This window comes from Pinus tabuliformis, chromosome 5_1, assembly GCF_031772625.1.
Source record: "Pinus tabuliformis cultivar Carrire ecotype Pingquan chromosome 5_1, CPIR1, whole genome shotgun sequence".
In the NCBI taxonomy this organism is placed as follows: Eukaryota; Viridiplantae; Streptophyta; class Pinopsida; order Pinales; family Pinaceae; genus Pinus; species Pinus tabuliformis.
Genome location: NC_142305.1, coordinates 737,445,031 through 737,462,328, shown reverse-complemented (window position 1 = coordinate 737,462,328; position 17,298 = coordinate 737,445,031). Strand labels below are relative to the sequence as shown.

Below are 17,298 nucleotides of genomic sequence, written 5' to 3'. Positions count from 1 at the left end.
CCCTTCTGGGTAGCTTCTCTCGGCAGTTTGCCTGAACATTAGAAAACGCAGAGCCATAAAGTGGGCTTCGCATACTTCAGGTTTGTGTTCTATGCATGTTAACTGCATGTTAGCGAAACTATGTGAAACTGTTGAAATATAACTTTGAGAAAGGAATACATGTGCAAGGAAGCAGTACAATTACCTGGTATATAAACATAAGCAATGTGTGATATGTTTTAAAAAGGAAATATGGACTGGCAAGACTAATGAAAAGATCTCTTTAGATGTTGATTATTGATTGAATCATATTGTAGCTAATCTTGTCGCCAAGATTGTTATTATGACATGCTTGCTCATGCAGATGAGTAGATGATAAAAGATCCTTTTTAAAGGTTGTGTAATAAATTATTGATAATGTATCTAATATTGTTGCCAAGCTTGTTGTTAACAGCATTGACAGGACACCATGACGGTTGGTGCCAAAGGAAGGTGATGTTTAACATTGACGGGATAAGGATTATTCCTCCATATAGATAAGTCCAAGCTGCAGTATTATCCATTGCTAGAATAATTATGCCACAAGGATGATTGCAAGTGGCAGTATGTAAATTGTATTAGCTGGTAGCTAGTTATATGATAACTTAATGATAACTTATTGTAATGATTTTATAACAATGGTTAAGGGATGGAATCCCTTATAAGCCATTGAGTGAGGGGTGAAATCCCTCACGAGCGTTTAATAAGAAGATTAAACGTTTGTTGGTTTTCACCCTACGGGGTTTCCAGGGTATATCCGTGTTCAAATGGTGTGATTGATGTGATTGCCTTATGTGTCCGATAATGATGATGGGTCATTGATGATGATGGTTCTTTATTTGTTATGGCAAGCATAATGTCTTAGTGCATGATTATTTAATATGATTAAGGATATTAAGTAATGGATGCAAGGATTTATGAGACAGCTTATGTCAGAACACTACCACATGGATGGTTAATGGTTATGAAAATGGATATATAACTTATAGTCTTTCACTGTAATTTACTTGATGTATTAGTGAATGTTATATCTAATGGTTAGTGATGATTGTGGAGTTGTGAATTGATTATTTACTTGTGGTAATTGTATAAATTAATTTCTAACTCCCTACTTTTACCTACGAGGTTATCGGGGTATGTGACAGTTTATTAGCAGAAGATTATTTCAATCTTCATTTACATAAATAAAAATTCTTATATTTACTTATCAATACGATTTTTGTTTTGGTTATTTATATATTTATTAAAAAAATTATTTTAAATATTTATTTTCAAAAGAATATATAATTTTTGAAACACATTTTTAGCCATAATCACATCAAAATTAAGTTATCTTAAAAATTTGATATGAATCACAGAAGCCTCAATTCAGAGATATGTAATTATTCTTTTATTTTAATTTATATTAAATTTAAATTGTAAAAACTTTATATTACTTTATTTATATATGTATTTAGTTTGCTTATATACATTAATTTCACAATTTAAAAATTAAAAAATAATTGGACAAGGTCATAAAGAGCAATTTATTTTATGTATAAAAATATTTGGTTTATTTGTGAAAGTTTATTTTAAATTTAAAAAATATAAAAAAAAAAAATTAAATAACTTAAAAAGTTTAATGGTTTAAATAATACAAATTTAAATTTTTTTTAAGTAATGTTATTACTAATTATGTTTCTAAGATTTCGTATTAAGAATGAATGGATGTATTGTGAGGAAAACTTTTGCAATAGATCATTGGCTTAAATGTTTATATAAATAAAAAATGATAAAATAATTTTTAATTTAAAGAAAAAAAGTTAGAGTTTAAATAAAATGATAATTAATTTTAATCATTTTTATTTATTTTTAATTTTTAATTTTATTTAATTTATAAATAAAGAACAAACTCACATGTCGTAAATGCTATTAGGCATTTGATGATGTCTATTTTTCGGTTAATGCACAATAAAAGAAAATATTGTAAAAAAATACATAATTTTCTTAGGGATTAAGTGTGATAATAATCATTTAACAACCTGTTTTTGCCTTTGTGTTTCTTAACTTTTTTCCAAACTCAATGACTGGGATAGGTTGTTACTATTGCTAGTTGATTTCCACCTTCTTGCACACTGACTTTTTTTCTAAAGAAAAACATGCAAATTCATTATACCCCCCACCCAAACCATTTTCAATCAGTGTATTCCTTTTATATTGCTATGGTGCTTTGATTTTTGCTAATTATGTACTCTTCTGGATATGGGTCAATATTCCTAACTAGTTCCTAACTCTGTCATCTGCCTGGATTCCATGTTGTGCTTGAGCATCCATATTGGGAGTATTTTTCATGAGCTCTTCTTATTCATCCTCATAACCATTAGGTACCTACCATCCCTTTGGCTTACAGGCATACCTCTTTTTCCTTTCTAAGATCATTTTTTTACTGTGGGTATGTGTTTTGCAAATGTCCTATTTGGAAGTAGATTTGACATCTAAATGTCTTATTCTCATAATCTAGAAACTGAGTCTACTCAAAGTTTTCACGTTTTAGATGAATACAATCACGCAAACATTTACTACTTGTTCTATCTCCACACAAATTCTAGCAAATATAAAGAGACATTTTTCTATTATATCAGTGTCATTTTTATTTTTTATTTTTTAGGAGTATTCCACTTGAAGATGCCAAAAAGGGAGAGGGAGATTTGGTTATCTCACCCATACCAGCATTGTAGTGACCACCATGTTTGTGGCATCAAATTCTGGGAAACATGGGGTAATAAAGAGCCCAACACTACCCCAAAACCATGGCCCATCATTTAAGAATTTCTCCCTAGCTTTCTACATGTCAAATTGAACTATGAAGAAAACCTTGGAACATAACTAAAGTTCATAATTGGGTGTCCAAGAAGAATATACCCATAGATGTATGTCTTCATTTGTCAATTAGAGGGCATAAAAATCTGCGTATCAAAGTTGATTTTACCTCTAGGGGTTTAACATCCATTGTTGGTGCTTTTTCAACTTGTTCAACTATGTAAGATCCTAACATATTTTGGATTTGATTTGTAGGAATGGAAGCCTCCCCTTCATCACATCCTTAAATGAGGTTGATCCATTAGGGTTTCTAGAACTTGTATTAGTGTTTGTGAAACCTGTAGCTCCACCACATAGCCTCATATTTAATATTATGATAGAATCCTTTGCCATGCTATTATCTTTCACCTTGAAATAATCTTGGAGAACTTTTCAAAAAAATTAACAAAACTTAAAGAGTTGGTAGTATTCCCAAGTCATTTTGAATGTGTTGCTTGAGGTATTTTGCTAGACTCAAGCCCTGGATCTAGGGGATCGATATCTTTTCATTAATGTTTGGAGGAAAATAAGATATTTTTCTTTCTCTATTTGTCTTTTTCTCCATATTTAAAGATAAAAAACACATAAAAGACCCATAATACTATGGATCTCCTTTGTGAGACTAGTATTTTGTCGTGTATCCATATTTAAAAATAAAAAACCCCTTTATGAGACTAATCTATTTAGGATACTAATCTAACATCAGATCTAAAATGCCAACCTTCGTTTCATGAAACACCACCGTCGAAACTTCTCGCGACAATTTCCATCTTAAACCCACTTAGCCCTAACTTCCAATACACTCCAACCCACATTTCAAACTATAGGACCAATGCCATCTCGTGACAAGATCGATATGCAACCACATCTCACAACTCCTTACATACAAGATCGATATGCAACCACATCTCACAACTCCTTACATATACCATTTCTCACAACTCCTTACATATACCATTTTCGTTGATGAGATTTCGCGATTTCGCCCTTCACAGTTGCTCCCAACCCTCTTAACCTTCCATCCATTTTTATTTTTATTATTTTAAAATATATAAACCATTTTAAAAACTTATTAATATTTATTTTAATTTATTTAATGTACTTTGTCTATATAATTCCAATATCATAAATAACCAACATTATTTATATAATCTCAATATTGTAAAAAATTTATTTACACCGATAAATACTTATCATTATTTAAACACTTTACTAATCATTTCAATATCATAAATAACCAACATTATTTATATAATCTCAATATTGTAAAAAATTTACTTACACCGATAAATACTTACCATTATTTAAACACTTTACTAATCCTTTCAAATTATGTATTAAAATTAAAATCCTCTCCATTAGAATGCAAACATTATTCAGCTCAATCTAGTAAAAAAATTACTTACAACAATAAATAAATATTTAAAAAAAATGTTTAAACACTTCGCTAACCATTTTAAATTATGCATTTCTCTTCCATGATGGTAAGAGTTAAGATAACTATTATATAACTAAGTAAAAATTAAATATTTATATTTAATTTAATATTTTATAATATATATATATATATATATATATATATATATATATTTAAATAAAATATAAAATTAATAATTATAAATAAAAATAAAAATAATTTATTTTTTCAAGGAGTGGTTTAATTAGCAGAAATTTTAAATTTTTTGGTAGAATTTAGCCAAAAAAAATTAGTTAATTTTTTTTTTAAATCAAATAATTAATTACATATATAGATTCAAAGCTCTGAAGAACCAGGGAAACAATTAAATTGTAGAGAATTTTTTACACATATTTTTAGTTCCAAAAATCAATACCAAATTTTAAACACATGAAACCAAAATCTATATCCAAAAGACCTCCAACGATCTAATATATAACCAATTAAAAATAAAATCATTTTATTCTATATAACCAATTAAAAATAAAATCATTTTATTCTTACAAAATTGGTATGTAATTCGTGAGAACATTTTACAATTGCGATATGATGTCTTAAATAGAATTTAAAAAATACAACCTGTTTATTTAAAATACTCAAATATGTTTAATGATAAATCGAAGCTGTATAGTTAATAAGGATCATTCAAGATAGTCTTTACCATTTAAGCTGGCTGTATACTCAAACTGATTATCTATTAACTCTCTAACTAATTCATAATCCGTTAGTTTATAATATTTCTATGCGATCATTTCTCTCTATATGTATTCTCTACATTAAATATCTACACAAATATATTTTGCACCTCCAAATGAGGAATCGTCAGCTCTCCTTTAGTTATATTTGGGCAAACTCTATCCACAAATCCTAACAAATCTATGTGGGCAAACTCTATCCACAAATCCAAACCCTCAGCTGGAATGCATTGCCGAGGAAATGGAGTAGACATGACGATTGATAAATATTTCCATGAAAGGACTAAAGGATTTATGGCATTCATATTAATATTATATATGGATTGGATTTACTATTATAACCAAGTAAATCAAATGGTACTGAATTTAATGACAACTGGAGTTTTGACGTCACTTCACCGGCCTCCCAAAACTACGTTACGAAATGATCAAAACCGTGGTCTTTTGAACTACAAATTGTATCTATGTAGTAAAATTAAGATGAACAATAACTTCCTGAAAGAAGTTTGGACTTAAACTCCACAGATTTTCTACTACACCAATATAATGAAAACACTTGAAGTTGTATTTATTATTATCCAATGCAGACGCTTAAGCTTATATTTATTATTAAATTTTGAATCATATAAATAACTGGAATCATAATCCCTTTCACTGACCTAACAAGTCACTTTCACTAACAAAAATAGTTTATTCACATTGACTTGAAAAATGCATAAAAAATAGTTCAGTCATATTGACTTGAACAATGCACCTTGTGCTTGATTCGGAGTGGCTCAATGAATATCATCTTTGGCAGCTACCCAGATAACCATAAGTTTAATTTGTCCAGTACAAAGAACTTTCAAACTCCTATCTTGTCAGGTAAGGTAATGTATCATTAAAGTTAATTAAAAGTAATTAAAGTCTTTGGAATGGTGGGCCGTGTGCAAAAGGGAAAAAGATGGGAAGTCGACTGCCCTAAGTTCGCTGGAAGTTAAATGGACATGCGAATTGCATCGTTACAGAATTACTCACAAAATTTATGTCAATAATCAAATCAAAATTAACCCTTATAAATTATAGTTAGATTAAAAATAGAGAATATTGAAATATTTATTCAGTTGGGTTTTTTTAAAGAGAAGGTTGAGTTGACAGGTATTTTGATGTAGATTGTTGATTTTCTGCATATTTGGGAATCAGACACACATGGACGCTGCTCATTTTGATCGCCCCTATGTATATCTGATTCCGAATATTTGGGGAATCAGCAATCTACATAAGCTAAAAGTGATTTGATTGCTAAATTGATGGAGCATCTTTATCTTGGTTGCCGATTCTCCGAAAATTTGGCAATTCATCGAAAATAGATGTGGTCAATTTTTTTTTCCCGCCTATGTCTATCTGATTGCCTAATATTCAAGAAATCGGCTTTTTTCCCGCCTATATCTATCTGATTGCCTAATATTCAAGGAATCGGCAATCCAGATAGGCAGAGAAAATTTAATAAGAATTAATATTCAAGGAATCGGCAATCCAGATAGACAGAGAAAATTTAATAAGAATTAAATACACTGCAATTCATCAAAAAGAAATTAAAATCTATAAAACATTGACCATAACAGTTAGGAACGATGCAGCAAAACACACTGGTAAAGATAACGCTGAACTCTTAACATGCAGCAAAACACACTGGTAAAGATAACGCTGAACTCTTAACGTAGGCCACTTTTAAATACCGCTCTTATAAATTTTAATTTTCTTATTTTAACTTTGATTACTTTTAAAAATGTTATAAATTTATAATAATTTATCACTTATTTTTTATTTTTAAAACTTGTGTAGAGAAGCACGAATCCATTTTTATGAATTGAAAACTAAATCTTCATAAAATTTGATGAAGAGTGCAAGTAAAAGTTGGATAGAACAGTTTCTTGATTCATTAAATACTATATCTTATTATTTATTAGTCCCTCCCTCTCACATAGCAGGGACTATGATGAGCTATTAAATCCTTTGTTGACAGTAAGCTTTTATGCTTTAACCAAAGTTTATCCCTGAAAATATCGTTGTAAGAAACTTATAACCAAACTTGTGAATTTAAATTTAAGGTTTTATTACAAGCCTCATGTGTCCTGATGTTATTTCAGTAGGGGCAAGTTATTTTATCGTAAGTTTTTCAAAACAAATGTTTTGCGCAGGTAAACTATTTTATGCAAAGGTTTTATGCCTCCACTTCCAGTGGAAAGTGAGCTCTCATCTGCCATTTCTTTTGGGCACCTGTCACCTCTTCTTTTGGGCACCTGTCACCTCTTCTACGCTCCTGTCTCCTCTTCATTCCACCACTCTTCTACCTGTCACCTCTTCTATACTCCCGCCTCCTCTTCATTCCACCATTCTTCTACTATTTTATGCAAAGGTTTTAAGCCTCCACTTCCAGTGGAAAGTGAGCTCTCATCTGCCATTTCTTTTGGGCACCTGTCACCTCTTCTACGCTCCTGTCTCCTCTTCATTCCACCACTCTTCTACCTGTCACCTCTTCTATACTCCCGCCTCCTCTTCATTCCACCATTCTTCTACTATTTTATGCAAAGGTTGTAAGCCTCCACTTCCAGTGGAAAGTGAGCTCTCATCTGCCATTTCTTTTGGTCACCTGTCACCTCTTCTACGCTCCTGTCTCCTCTTCATTCCACCACTCTTCTACCTGTCACCTCTTCTATACTCCCGCCTCCTCTTCATTCCACCATTCTTCTATGCTCCTGCCTCATCTTCATTCCTCCATCCACATTTCATTCCCCCACCCTCCTCCATCCACATTTCATTCCTGCCTCCTCTTTATTCCCCCAACCTCCATTTTCCATTCCCCACACCGTGGATGATCAGATTGGAGGCCAAACTGAAAATGAGCATGATTTATGGGAGGAGGAAGGCCCGACCCTATGGTATTCTCCATGAAAGATTTACCTGGAAAGCTAGGCACCATTGGAGGCCTTGCTCTACGCATTGGCCAGTTACTGTTGCTTGAAATGGATGAGGGGAGATTTGCAGAGAGAACAAATCTTCGAAGCTCTTACATTGGCCAAGAGGGAAAACTTTGTGTAAGTATAGTTGATTCTATTACCTCTATTATTACATCTATTACCTGTACAAGTAAAATAATATGAAGATGCACGAACTAATTAAATGCATATGATACCTCGAGGATGAAGCTTATGAGTTCATAAAACAAGCAGGCAAAGTGTGTGTACCTTTAATTAAGGTGACTATTGGAAATGGTTTCTTTTCTTTTCTTGGACCTACAGTTGAAATGCACTACACTTGCTGCTGTTGAAATGAACTGGACCTGCTTTTGAAATGAACTAGTGAGCAGCTAGTTTCATAGGCTCTCGAGGATTTGAAATCACAACTTGTGTTGGTTGAGAACCTGCTGCGCGAGTAGGCTGATGGTTGATACTAGGTGGCTAGGCTTGACGAGAACCTATTTTAGTTAGTCCTGGTTGTTGTGGAACCGCCTGCTACAGCTTGTTGAGGCTGTCGATGTAAGCTTTTTCACTAAACCCCGATACTTAGCAGGCAGAATCCCTTCAAATATTGTTGCAGCCTGGGAGGACAGCGTTTCCCTGCCTCAGACTTTCATTTGATGGCGGAGTTAAGAAGATTATATCTTGAATATGAAAGTCTCTTACACCGAAATGAAGTTTTCAGGGCATTGTATGCCTGTGGGACGAGCCGAGTTATGACGGTTCCAGAGTCCACAATCGTGCCTCCTCTTCCAAGAACAACAGGCAGAATTGAGAGACTCTAGCCTCCAACGCTTATGTCGCTCAATCCCACAAAATAGTAGGATGTATACATGGAATTTGAGACGAGAGGGGTGAAAATGGCAGTGGCAGGAATCGAACCCTGACCAAAGATGAAGATTATATCTCTGTATGGGACCAACAAAAGATTATATCTCTGATTTCTATTTATTTTGTATGGGACCATCTATGCATGCGTTACAGTTGTCTCTTTCAAAGGATTTAAGAGAAGAATGTTGAGGTGTTAGCAACCTGGGCTATATTAATCTCTGTCTAATATCTATGTCAGAACCAGCATGCCATGTTTTTTATTTTCCTTAAAATCCATGAGAATGGTAATCAAACATGTTTTTAACGCACTTTAATTGTTTGTTTGATGTGCTTTTCAATATCTTCATTGACCCGTCTATAATAAACAGATCATGTTCCAAATTCAACATCCTTGTCTATAATAAACCGACCATGTTCCAGATTCAGCATGGAATTTATAAAAAAAGTTAAGATAAACATTCAGAAACCTAAATTCACAAGAAGCAGATCTAATAAAGAACCTAAATCACAAAAAAAGACCTAATTTAAAAGAAGCCGACCTACTTTAGAAACCTGAGAACTAAGGAATTATGAACTTACATTACTCATTTTGATGCTGAGACTTACATTAGTCATTTTGATTTCGTCTCTTCCTTCGCAATCTTGACAACAATTAAAATGGAATTTTCATAATTTCCCTGTGCAGAAGAAAAGAACACAATTGCATGAAAACTTTAGCTCGATATCCTATTCCTGTAATTAGCTATGTTTCCTAACCACGCCAAAATTATCTAATGTTTGAATGTGATCGTGGCAGAAGATACTGTGCTTTCCCCCTATCTAATCACCCAAAAAGGAGAAAGGGATTATAATATTTTTGCAGTGAAGTTGAAAGTTGAAATTCAGTTACAAGTTGGACATGTTTTTCAGATGGCGCTTCCATATTTGAATGCTTGAGTAATAATTAAGTTGTTTTAATAAATTAACAAGTTTTCATTTCTTTAAACATATTTTAGGTCACACGACATCATGTTTTAGACACATGGTACCATACCGGCATAGGTGCACAGCTACAACACTACGTGGGCCCATCTGTCGACCACTCGTCCACAGTGAGATACATCAACATGCATGTTTATGGAGGGTGCCTTTTAGTTGTCGTTGCTGCCATTTTTTTATGTAAAGATGGTCGAGAGTAGCGTATCTTTTGTTGGTAGTCTGTCATTTTTTCTTATTAAAGTTGTTCGATGGTAGATGTTTGCCAAGTCCCCAGCAATATGACCATAAATCAAAGCAGAAGTGTTCGGCCAAAGTCTAGGAGTTACACTACACACATTATCCTCGTAAATATCTTGATCCAGAGAAATTGCTTATTAGGATTCATCGAAGTTTACTTTTACTTTTATATTATAAAGATTCACAATACACTAAAATTTATTTGTAAACATACCTGAGTAAGTTGGTCATAATAAACATTTTGGCAAAATGTTGTCTCGGCAATCTATTTGTTCCACCTCATTATGTGAATTCATCTAGAATATACTAGTCCCATTAACAAAGCTCAAAATGATATATTTATCGTAATCGCTTGCAGTTGAATCTTTTAAAGGCCAAATTCCTGTAATTCCTCTTATTTGTATTGTCCTACAAGTATATGGATATTATCAAGACCTACTTAAAATTGTAAAATAAATCAATTGACACCAATTGTTTTGATAAGTAAACCTGCTCATTCACATCAATGACATGCCGAAGCAGCAGTAGAAGATTGGAGTGAAATCATGCTCCTTGTACCGAAAGTCCTTTCCTACAGTTAGTATTTTTCCACTATCCCCGTCTAACTTACTAGATAGATGGTTTTACTGGATATGTCTGAATTGGTATGTCTGAGAGAAAATGAATCAACCCTCCTGATAATAATGACTCACCCCCAGATGATAATAGCGATAGCTCTATGCCAACTTAATTGTTCCTGATCCCCTATTTGGACCCAATGTCTCCACTTTTACAGGAGGCCTGCTTGCCTCGGTCCCTGAACTCCCTGTCCTGCACGGGAATTTTTGCAAGACATGTTTTTTTTGCTAAAAATCCCACATCGGATTGTTCATTTTGCAGTTTGATTGGTATAAAACATCATTATCTCTTTTCATGGTAGTTATGTTATTAGTTATAACACCGCCTTGGAGTCTTATTTTTTGTGAGAATAGTTTTTGCTATGCCATGCCAAATGCCAAATTCGATTGTGAAGTTAACTATAAAGCCTAGTTTGATTGGTATCAAACATCATTACCTCTTTTCATAGTAATAACTATAAAGCCTAGTTTGATTGGTATCAAACATCATTACCTGTTTTAATGGTAGTTATGGTATCAGTTATAGCACGGTGTTGGAGTCTTATTTTTTGTGAGAATAGTGTTTTCTGTGCCATGCCAAATGTTGAAGCTAACAAATCTGGATACAAGTCTTTGAACCGAACATAACGTACACATAAATAGGTCCATGCACACAATAACACACCACAATGAGACATAGAAGTCTGTCCATTTACAACGGTAATTTACAAACAATTGTTTTCATATGTACTTGCTCTTATAAAGGAGTCTCATACAGGCGTACTGCTCTTATAAAGTAGTCTCCTATAGGTAGAGACTGCCGCTACGCAGTTGCCCTGGTTCAATTGACTCACCAACCTTCAATATTAACAAAATTAATTTCATTATGCTCAAGATACTGATTTCAAATTTGAAACACTATGTTATGGGTTTTGCAACTCCAATGTTGATTTGGTTTCAATTATATTAACAAAGAATCTTGATACACAAAAAAAAAAAATCATTATTTTTGACTTCTCAGAAGCATTGTATCCGTGCACACTTCATTTAACAAATAAACCATAAACAATAATTTTGCTTAATGATTAATTTACTGCATAGTATTTGATATGTATGGTCTTTAATTACCCAATGACAATCGTACCGAAAATATATAAAACAACAAATATATATCAATTATTATAATATTTTAATGGTATTATTCTTAGTTACACAAATTGATAGGTTTCTATTAGGTTAATTTTGGAAAATGCTATACGAAATTTTCAATATATATTGGATTTTTTTATAAAATTAAATTAAAAAATAATGATTAATAACCTTGTGTAACGTAAGTAGTTTCTATTTACCAGCTCAAGCAGCCTTTAATGTTTTAATGAGTGGTATATAGGCAATCAGGAATAAAATTTGATTGATAAAAATTCCAAGTAATTTGCTTGTCAAAAATAGCAAACATTTTTTCCTGTTTATCAACATTGTTTGTTAAAATATTTGAAACCAAACCAATATTGGAATTGCAAAAACCATAAAAGAGTGTTTGAAATTTGAAATCTATATCGTGCACTTAATGAAATTAAGTTCGTTAATATTGCATGTTGCTTAGTCCATTGAATAAATAATACGATATAGTATTTAATGGATCAAGAAACTGTTCTATCCAACTTTCGTTCGCACTCTTCATCAATTTTTATGAAGATTTATTTTTCAATTCACATAAATGGATTTTTGTTTCTCTGCCCAGGTTTTAAAAGTTAAGGATAAATTTCATTTTTAATTTATAATATTGAAATATACTGTAACTGGGTTATAAAGGATATTTGAAAAATTAAGCTAAAATTTTATCATTACTTCGATATTCATCATAACTATGAAAATAGGAAAGTTGGTATGTCGTCATTTCAAGCCTAGTTACCAAGTTCGGCGTTACTGGTCCGAAAAATTCGAAAATATGCCGGTTCCGTTCGTTCGGCTGAAAATTCGTTTATTCGAGTTAGCTACCGATTATTTTTAACGTCAAACTTTAGTATTTAAAAAATTAAAATAAACTGCAATGTAAGTTGTTAAAGAATTTTGTTAATATAAAATTTAATATTTACAAAATAAAAAGTGGAATTTTCTATATTAAAATTTAAAAAATTAAAAATTTTATTTAATTTTGTAAAAAAATTTAATATTAAAAAGTAAAAACAGAAATTTGTATATCAAAAACTATAATAAATAGTAAATTATATATTAAAAAATTAAATTGTGAAAAATAGTAAATAAAAGATAATAAATTTAAAGTTATTAAAAATAGTAAATTTGAATAATAATTTTTTTAATAAATATTTGTAAAATTTATAATCTCATTTTTTTTTCCATATTTTCAGTGTATTTTTTTCAAATTTGATAAATTTGGTAATTATGTTGGGTACACTTCAATGTTCTTCCCCTTCGGTAAAGAAATTGAGAATTATAATTCAAGGTTTGGGTGTGTTTTCCTCATGAGGTCTATTTTGGATGGAGTAAAATGTACAACCTTTAACTCGACGAACAAAGTGCACTTTCAATGAGATGCAGTGAAAGACAAAATCTGCAATGAGAAATTTATGTTTTAGTTATTAATTAATAGTTAAATTATTAATTATATTAAAATATATAATTTGAGGTTGTTATACTTTTCTAAAAATATACAATTTTACAATCTTTTTAATAAAATTATATTAAATATATGTATAATATTTTTAATTGTTTTAATTTATAAAAAAACAGTTTAAAAAATCTAAAAAATAAAAATATATAAAAGTTTTTTGGATTTTAAAAAATAATTTAGTTTTGTAAGATCTATATTTTCTAATTTTTTCCCTGATGATTTTTTTTCCAAAATGGATTTCGATTTCGAATTGGCATTCAAAATTAAATTTAACAACTATAATTTCAATTGACTTTGATTTTTTTATTTGCCATATTCAATTAACCATTTTTTTTTGATCTGATAATTTTTTTACATCATTCTAAAAACAAAAAGAAAAAACTTAAACTGACCAGAATTTTTGATAAATTGAAATACAAAAATGACGACTAAAAAATTGAAATCTTGAAAATTAAAACAACTTTTCTCTACTGCAATTTTATGAAAAAATACAAGAACCACAGACAGAGGCGGCGGTGACGTTACCACCGCTTGACTCTTATTTTTTTAACTTGGATCCGTTACACCATTCAAGCTTTGAATATCTCTATAATACTAAAAGGGGAAGAAGGCAATTTTGTGATGACGTAACGTCCGTAACCCGCTAAACGGAAGATCTCCTTGAATTCGTGCTCCGTCCTCTCCTTTCCAGCGTCGGTGAAAGCCATCATTTCAATGTCAGACCTCAATACCATCTGCTTAACACACCCCACTTCCTCTTCGACAATTGCTTCCACAACTATCAACTTCCCGTTGCCCGCTGTAGCCTCATCATATTTCTTCAAAATCTCCACGCACTGCTCGTCCTTCCAGTCATGCAAAACAGACTGCAATTTATTTCGTTAAAAACACAAACAAACCAAACCGGTATTTCGTTAAAAACACAAAACAAAACACCCTTACCACTAGTCCCATACATAAACCATGTCATTCACAACAGAGATGGCAGGATGAGTACCTTCAAAAACATAGCATCTGCAGGCGGTATATGCCCGAACATATTTCCCCTTACGTGCTCCACTCCTGCGCCAGCTCAAAACGCCCAATTGTAATTATGATCACATAGAGTTCGAAACACAACTTATTCTATGCACCTCTACTCAAATATCATCAATTTGGAATTCTAGATTACCAGGAAAAGCAGCGGCAGTGTATATTACATGTGGGAGATCCAAATTGATACCGCAAATGTGGGGGTGTTCCTCCACAATCATGGATATGGCCGATCCCGTTCCTCCTGCAACGTCCACCACCGTTTTTATATTCTTAAACCCATCAGCATAAACCTTCGCAATGGAAGCCATAACCGCACGAGTGTGAGTGGAAGCCATAATCCTTTTAGCTTATTCTTAGAAATCTGAATGACGAGGCAAAGAAATTAGCCAAGCTTGGCTCCTAGCTTGAGAAAGGAATGATAGAATACCACGATTGATCAAGTTCCTCGGCTCCAATCCATTGAATGCAATTGAGATTAATGTGGAAACTTAGGAGGTTGCATCGTGTGAAATACATGACTCTAAAATCCAAGAGAATTAATGACTATCACCAGGTGGATTTACATTCCCTTGGGAAGGTCGACATAAGAGGACATGCACATGGTTCATATCGCCTATATACATTGCAACGTGTGCACAGAGGAGTTTCCACCTAAAGTAATTGGTTTGGAGATCAATATAGTATTAACATAATGCGGTCCCTTCATTTGACATAGAGAATCTACCAAAACCTCTTGGAGGCCTAGAAATTTAATGTGCGTAAGTGATCCTTCTGTGCAAGGACAACCGATATGGCAAGGCAAGTGAAGACAAGAACTAGATCAACGCAATGAATGAGGAGTTAGATCATATTGAGAAGAACAATGCATGGGAGCTTGTACCAAGGTCAAAGGACAATAACATTATTGGGACCCAGAGGATCTTCAAGAACAAGCTCAATGAAAAAGGCGAAGTGGTGAGAAATGAGGCAAAGGGTATACTCGAAGGCGAAGTGAGAAATGAGGCAAAGGGTATACTCGAGTAGAAGGCATTGATTTTGATGAAAATTTTGCACCGGTAGCTAGATTGATGCTATTAGAATGTTTTTGGCCTTTGTTTGTTACAAAAATGTAAAACTTTATCAAATGGATGTTAAGTCAGCCTTCTTGAATGGTGATCTAGAAGAGGAAGTTTACATAGAATAGCTAGAAGGATTTTAGTTGACTGATGATGAGAATTGAGTTTGTAGGTACAAAAAGGCTCTACATGGATTGAAACAAGTTCCAAGAGCTTAGTATGCAAAGTTAGATAAGCATACATCAATAAGGCTTAAAAAATGGATCAACGAAGAAAAAAAAATAAAAAATTATACATCAAATTTGAAGGTGATAATTTTCTAATTATTATTGTGTATGTAGATGATATCATCTTTGGGAGCAATTTGGAGGAGATGGGACACAAATTTGTAGAAGATATGGAAAAGGAATTTGAGATCTTAATGTTGGGTGAGCTAACCTTTTTCCTTGGGCTACAAGTTACTCAAACAGATAAAGGAATTTTCATCTATTAGTCCAAGAATATAAGCAAGAAATTGAAGCAATTTGGCATGGAGGATTGCAAACCGGTGAGCACACCTATGGTGACTAGCTATAAATTGAGTAAAGATGGTGAATCTCTAGAGGTAAATTAGTCCATTTATTGTTTAATAATCAACATATTATTGTATCTAATTGCTTTTGCGCCTCACATAATGCAAGTTGTATGATTGGTTTCAAGATTTAAAGTTAATCCCAACGAGTGTCATGTAAATGTAGTTAAAAGAATCTTCAAGGCACTCTTGACTATGGCTTATGGTATCCCAAAGGTAGAAATTTAAATTTGATTGCTTACACTAATGTGGATTGGGCTGGTAGTATTGATCACAAGAAAAGCACTTTAGGAGCAACATTTTTTTGGGAGGTTTCTTGGTCTCTTAGGCAAGAAAAAAGAAAATTTGAATCTCATTATCCACTGCTTAAGCTGAATATATAGTAGAAAACACTTATTGCACTCATATACTATGGATGGAGCAAACTCTTCAAGACATGCAGATTGAGTTCATTGATCCCCTTCCTATCATGGTTGACAACAAAAGTGGAATAAGCATCTCCAAAAACCTGATTCTTTACTCAAAGACAAAGCACATACCAATCAAGTATCATTTTCTAAGAGATCAGGTGGTCAAAATGGTTGTAAGGTTAGAGGATGTGGCCACAATTGTACAAATTGCAGACATCTTCAATAAGCCACTTTTGAGGGAGCATTTTAAATATCTTAGAGATCATATGAGTGTGGTTCCATTTCAAAGGCATTGAAGAGTTTTTCCATGGAGGTAGCTACCATCTCAAGGTTGGCTCAAGAGAAAAAAATTAGTTGCAAAATGTTTGGAGAGTCGTTGCTGGTTACTTGGCCACATGTACCTTATTTCATTATGAACTATTTTTCTTGCCTCTTCTTTCCCATTTCTCCAAGATGTATAGCTTCTCATGTATGCAGGGGTGGTGTGTTCAACAACTTAGAGGGAGTGTATGATGCAACCCCTCAGGGGGAGTATGTTAACAATGACCATGTATCTTGTCATATTTATGTATCTTGTCTTTCCATGTATAGCCCCTTGTCATTGGCGTCAAAGGGGGGGCGCGGGGGGTGGGCGGGGGGAGTTTTGTGTGTGCTTAGCTTCAAAAGTTATCTTCGAGAGGGAATTTTTAGGTTGACTTCATTGGCAAGGCGAGAGCTTGTTAGCATGTTAGTGTGTCCATTGATGTGAACTGATGTATGCCTTGTATCTGTTGGGAAAAATGTTAATACTGAGAGGGGGGATATATCAATATTAAGGCTAATTTAAAAAATTTCTACCAATTTATACTTTCACATTTAAACTTGGAAACTATTCATGTAACCATCAACAACATATAATTTTTAGCAATATGAATAAACACACACACATACACAACAAGAGAAACAAG

General features: G+C 32.7%; 1 protein-coding gene across 1 annotated transcript; it reads right to left on the bottom strand.

The window, feature by feature from the left end:
• Positions 1 to 13,731: 13,731 nt before the first annotated feature.
• Positions 13,732 to 14,637, bottom strand: LOC149167056 ((R,S)-reticuline 7-O-methyltransferase-like). The gene is made up of 3 exons (XM_089431453.1): positions 14,452 to 14,637; positions 14,278 to 14,342; positions 13,732 to 14,146 (listed from the first exon to the last, which is right to left on the bottom strand). Exons 1-3 carry the CDS (start codon positions 14,621 to 14,623, stop codon positions 13,850 to 13,852), a joined length of 534 nt encoding a protein of 177 aa, XP_089287579.1. The 5' UTR covers positions 14,624 to 14,637; the 3' UTR covers positions 13,732 to 13,849.
• Positions 14,638 to 17,298: the final 2,661 nt, after the last annotated feature.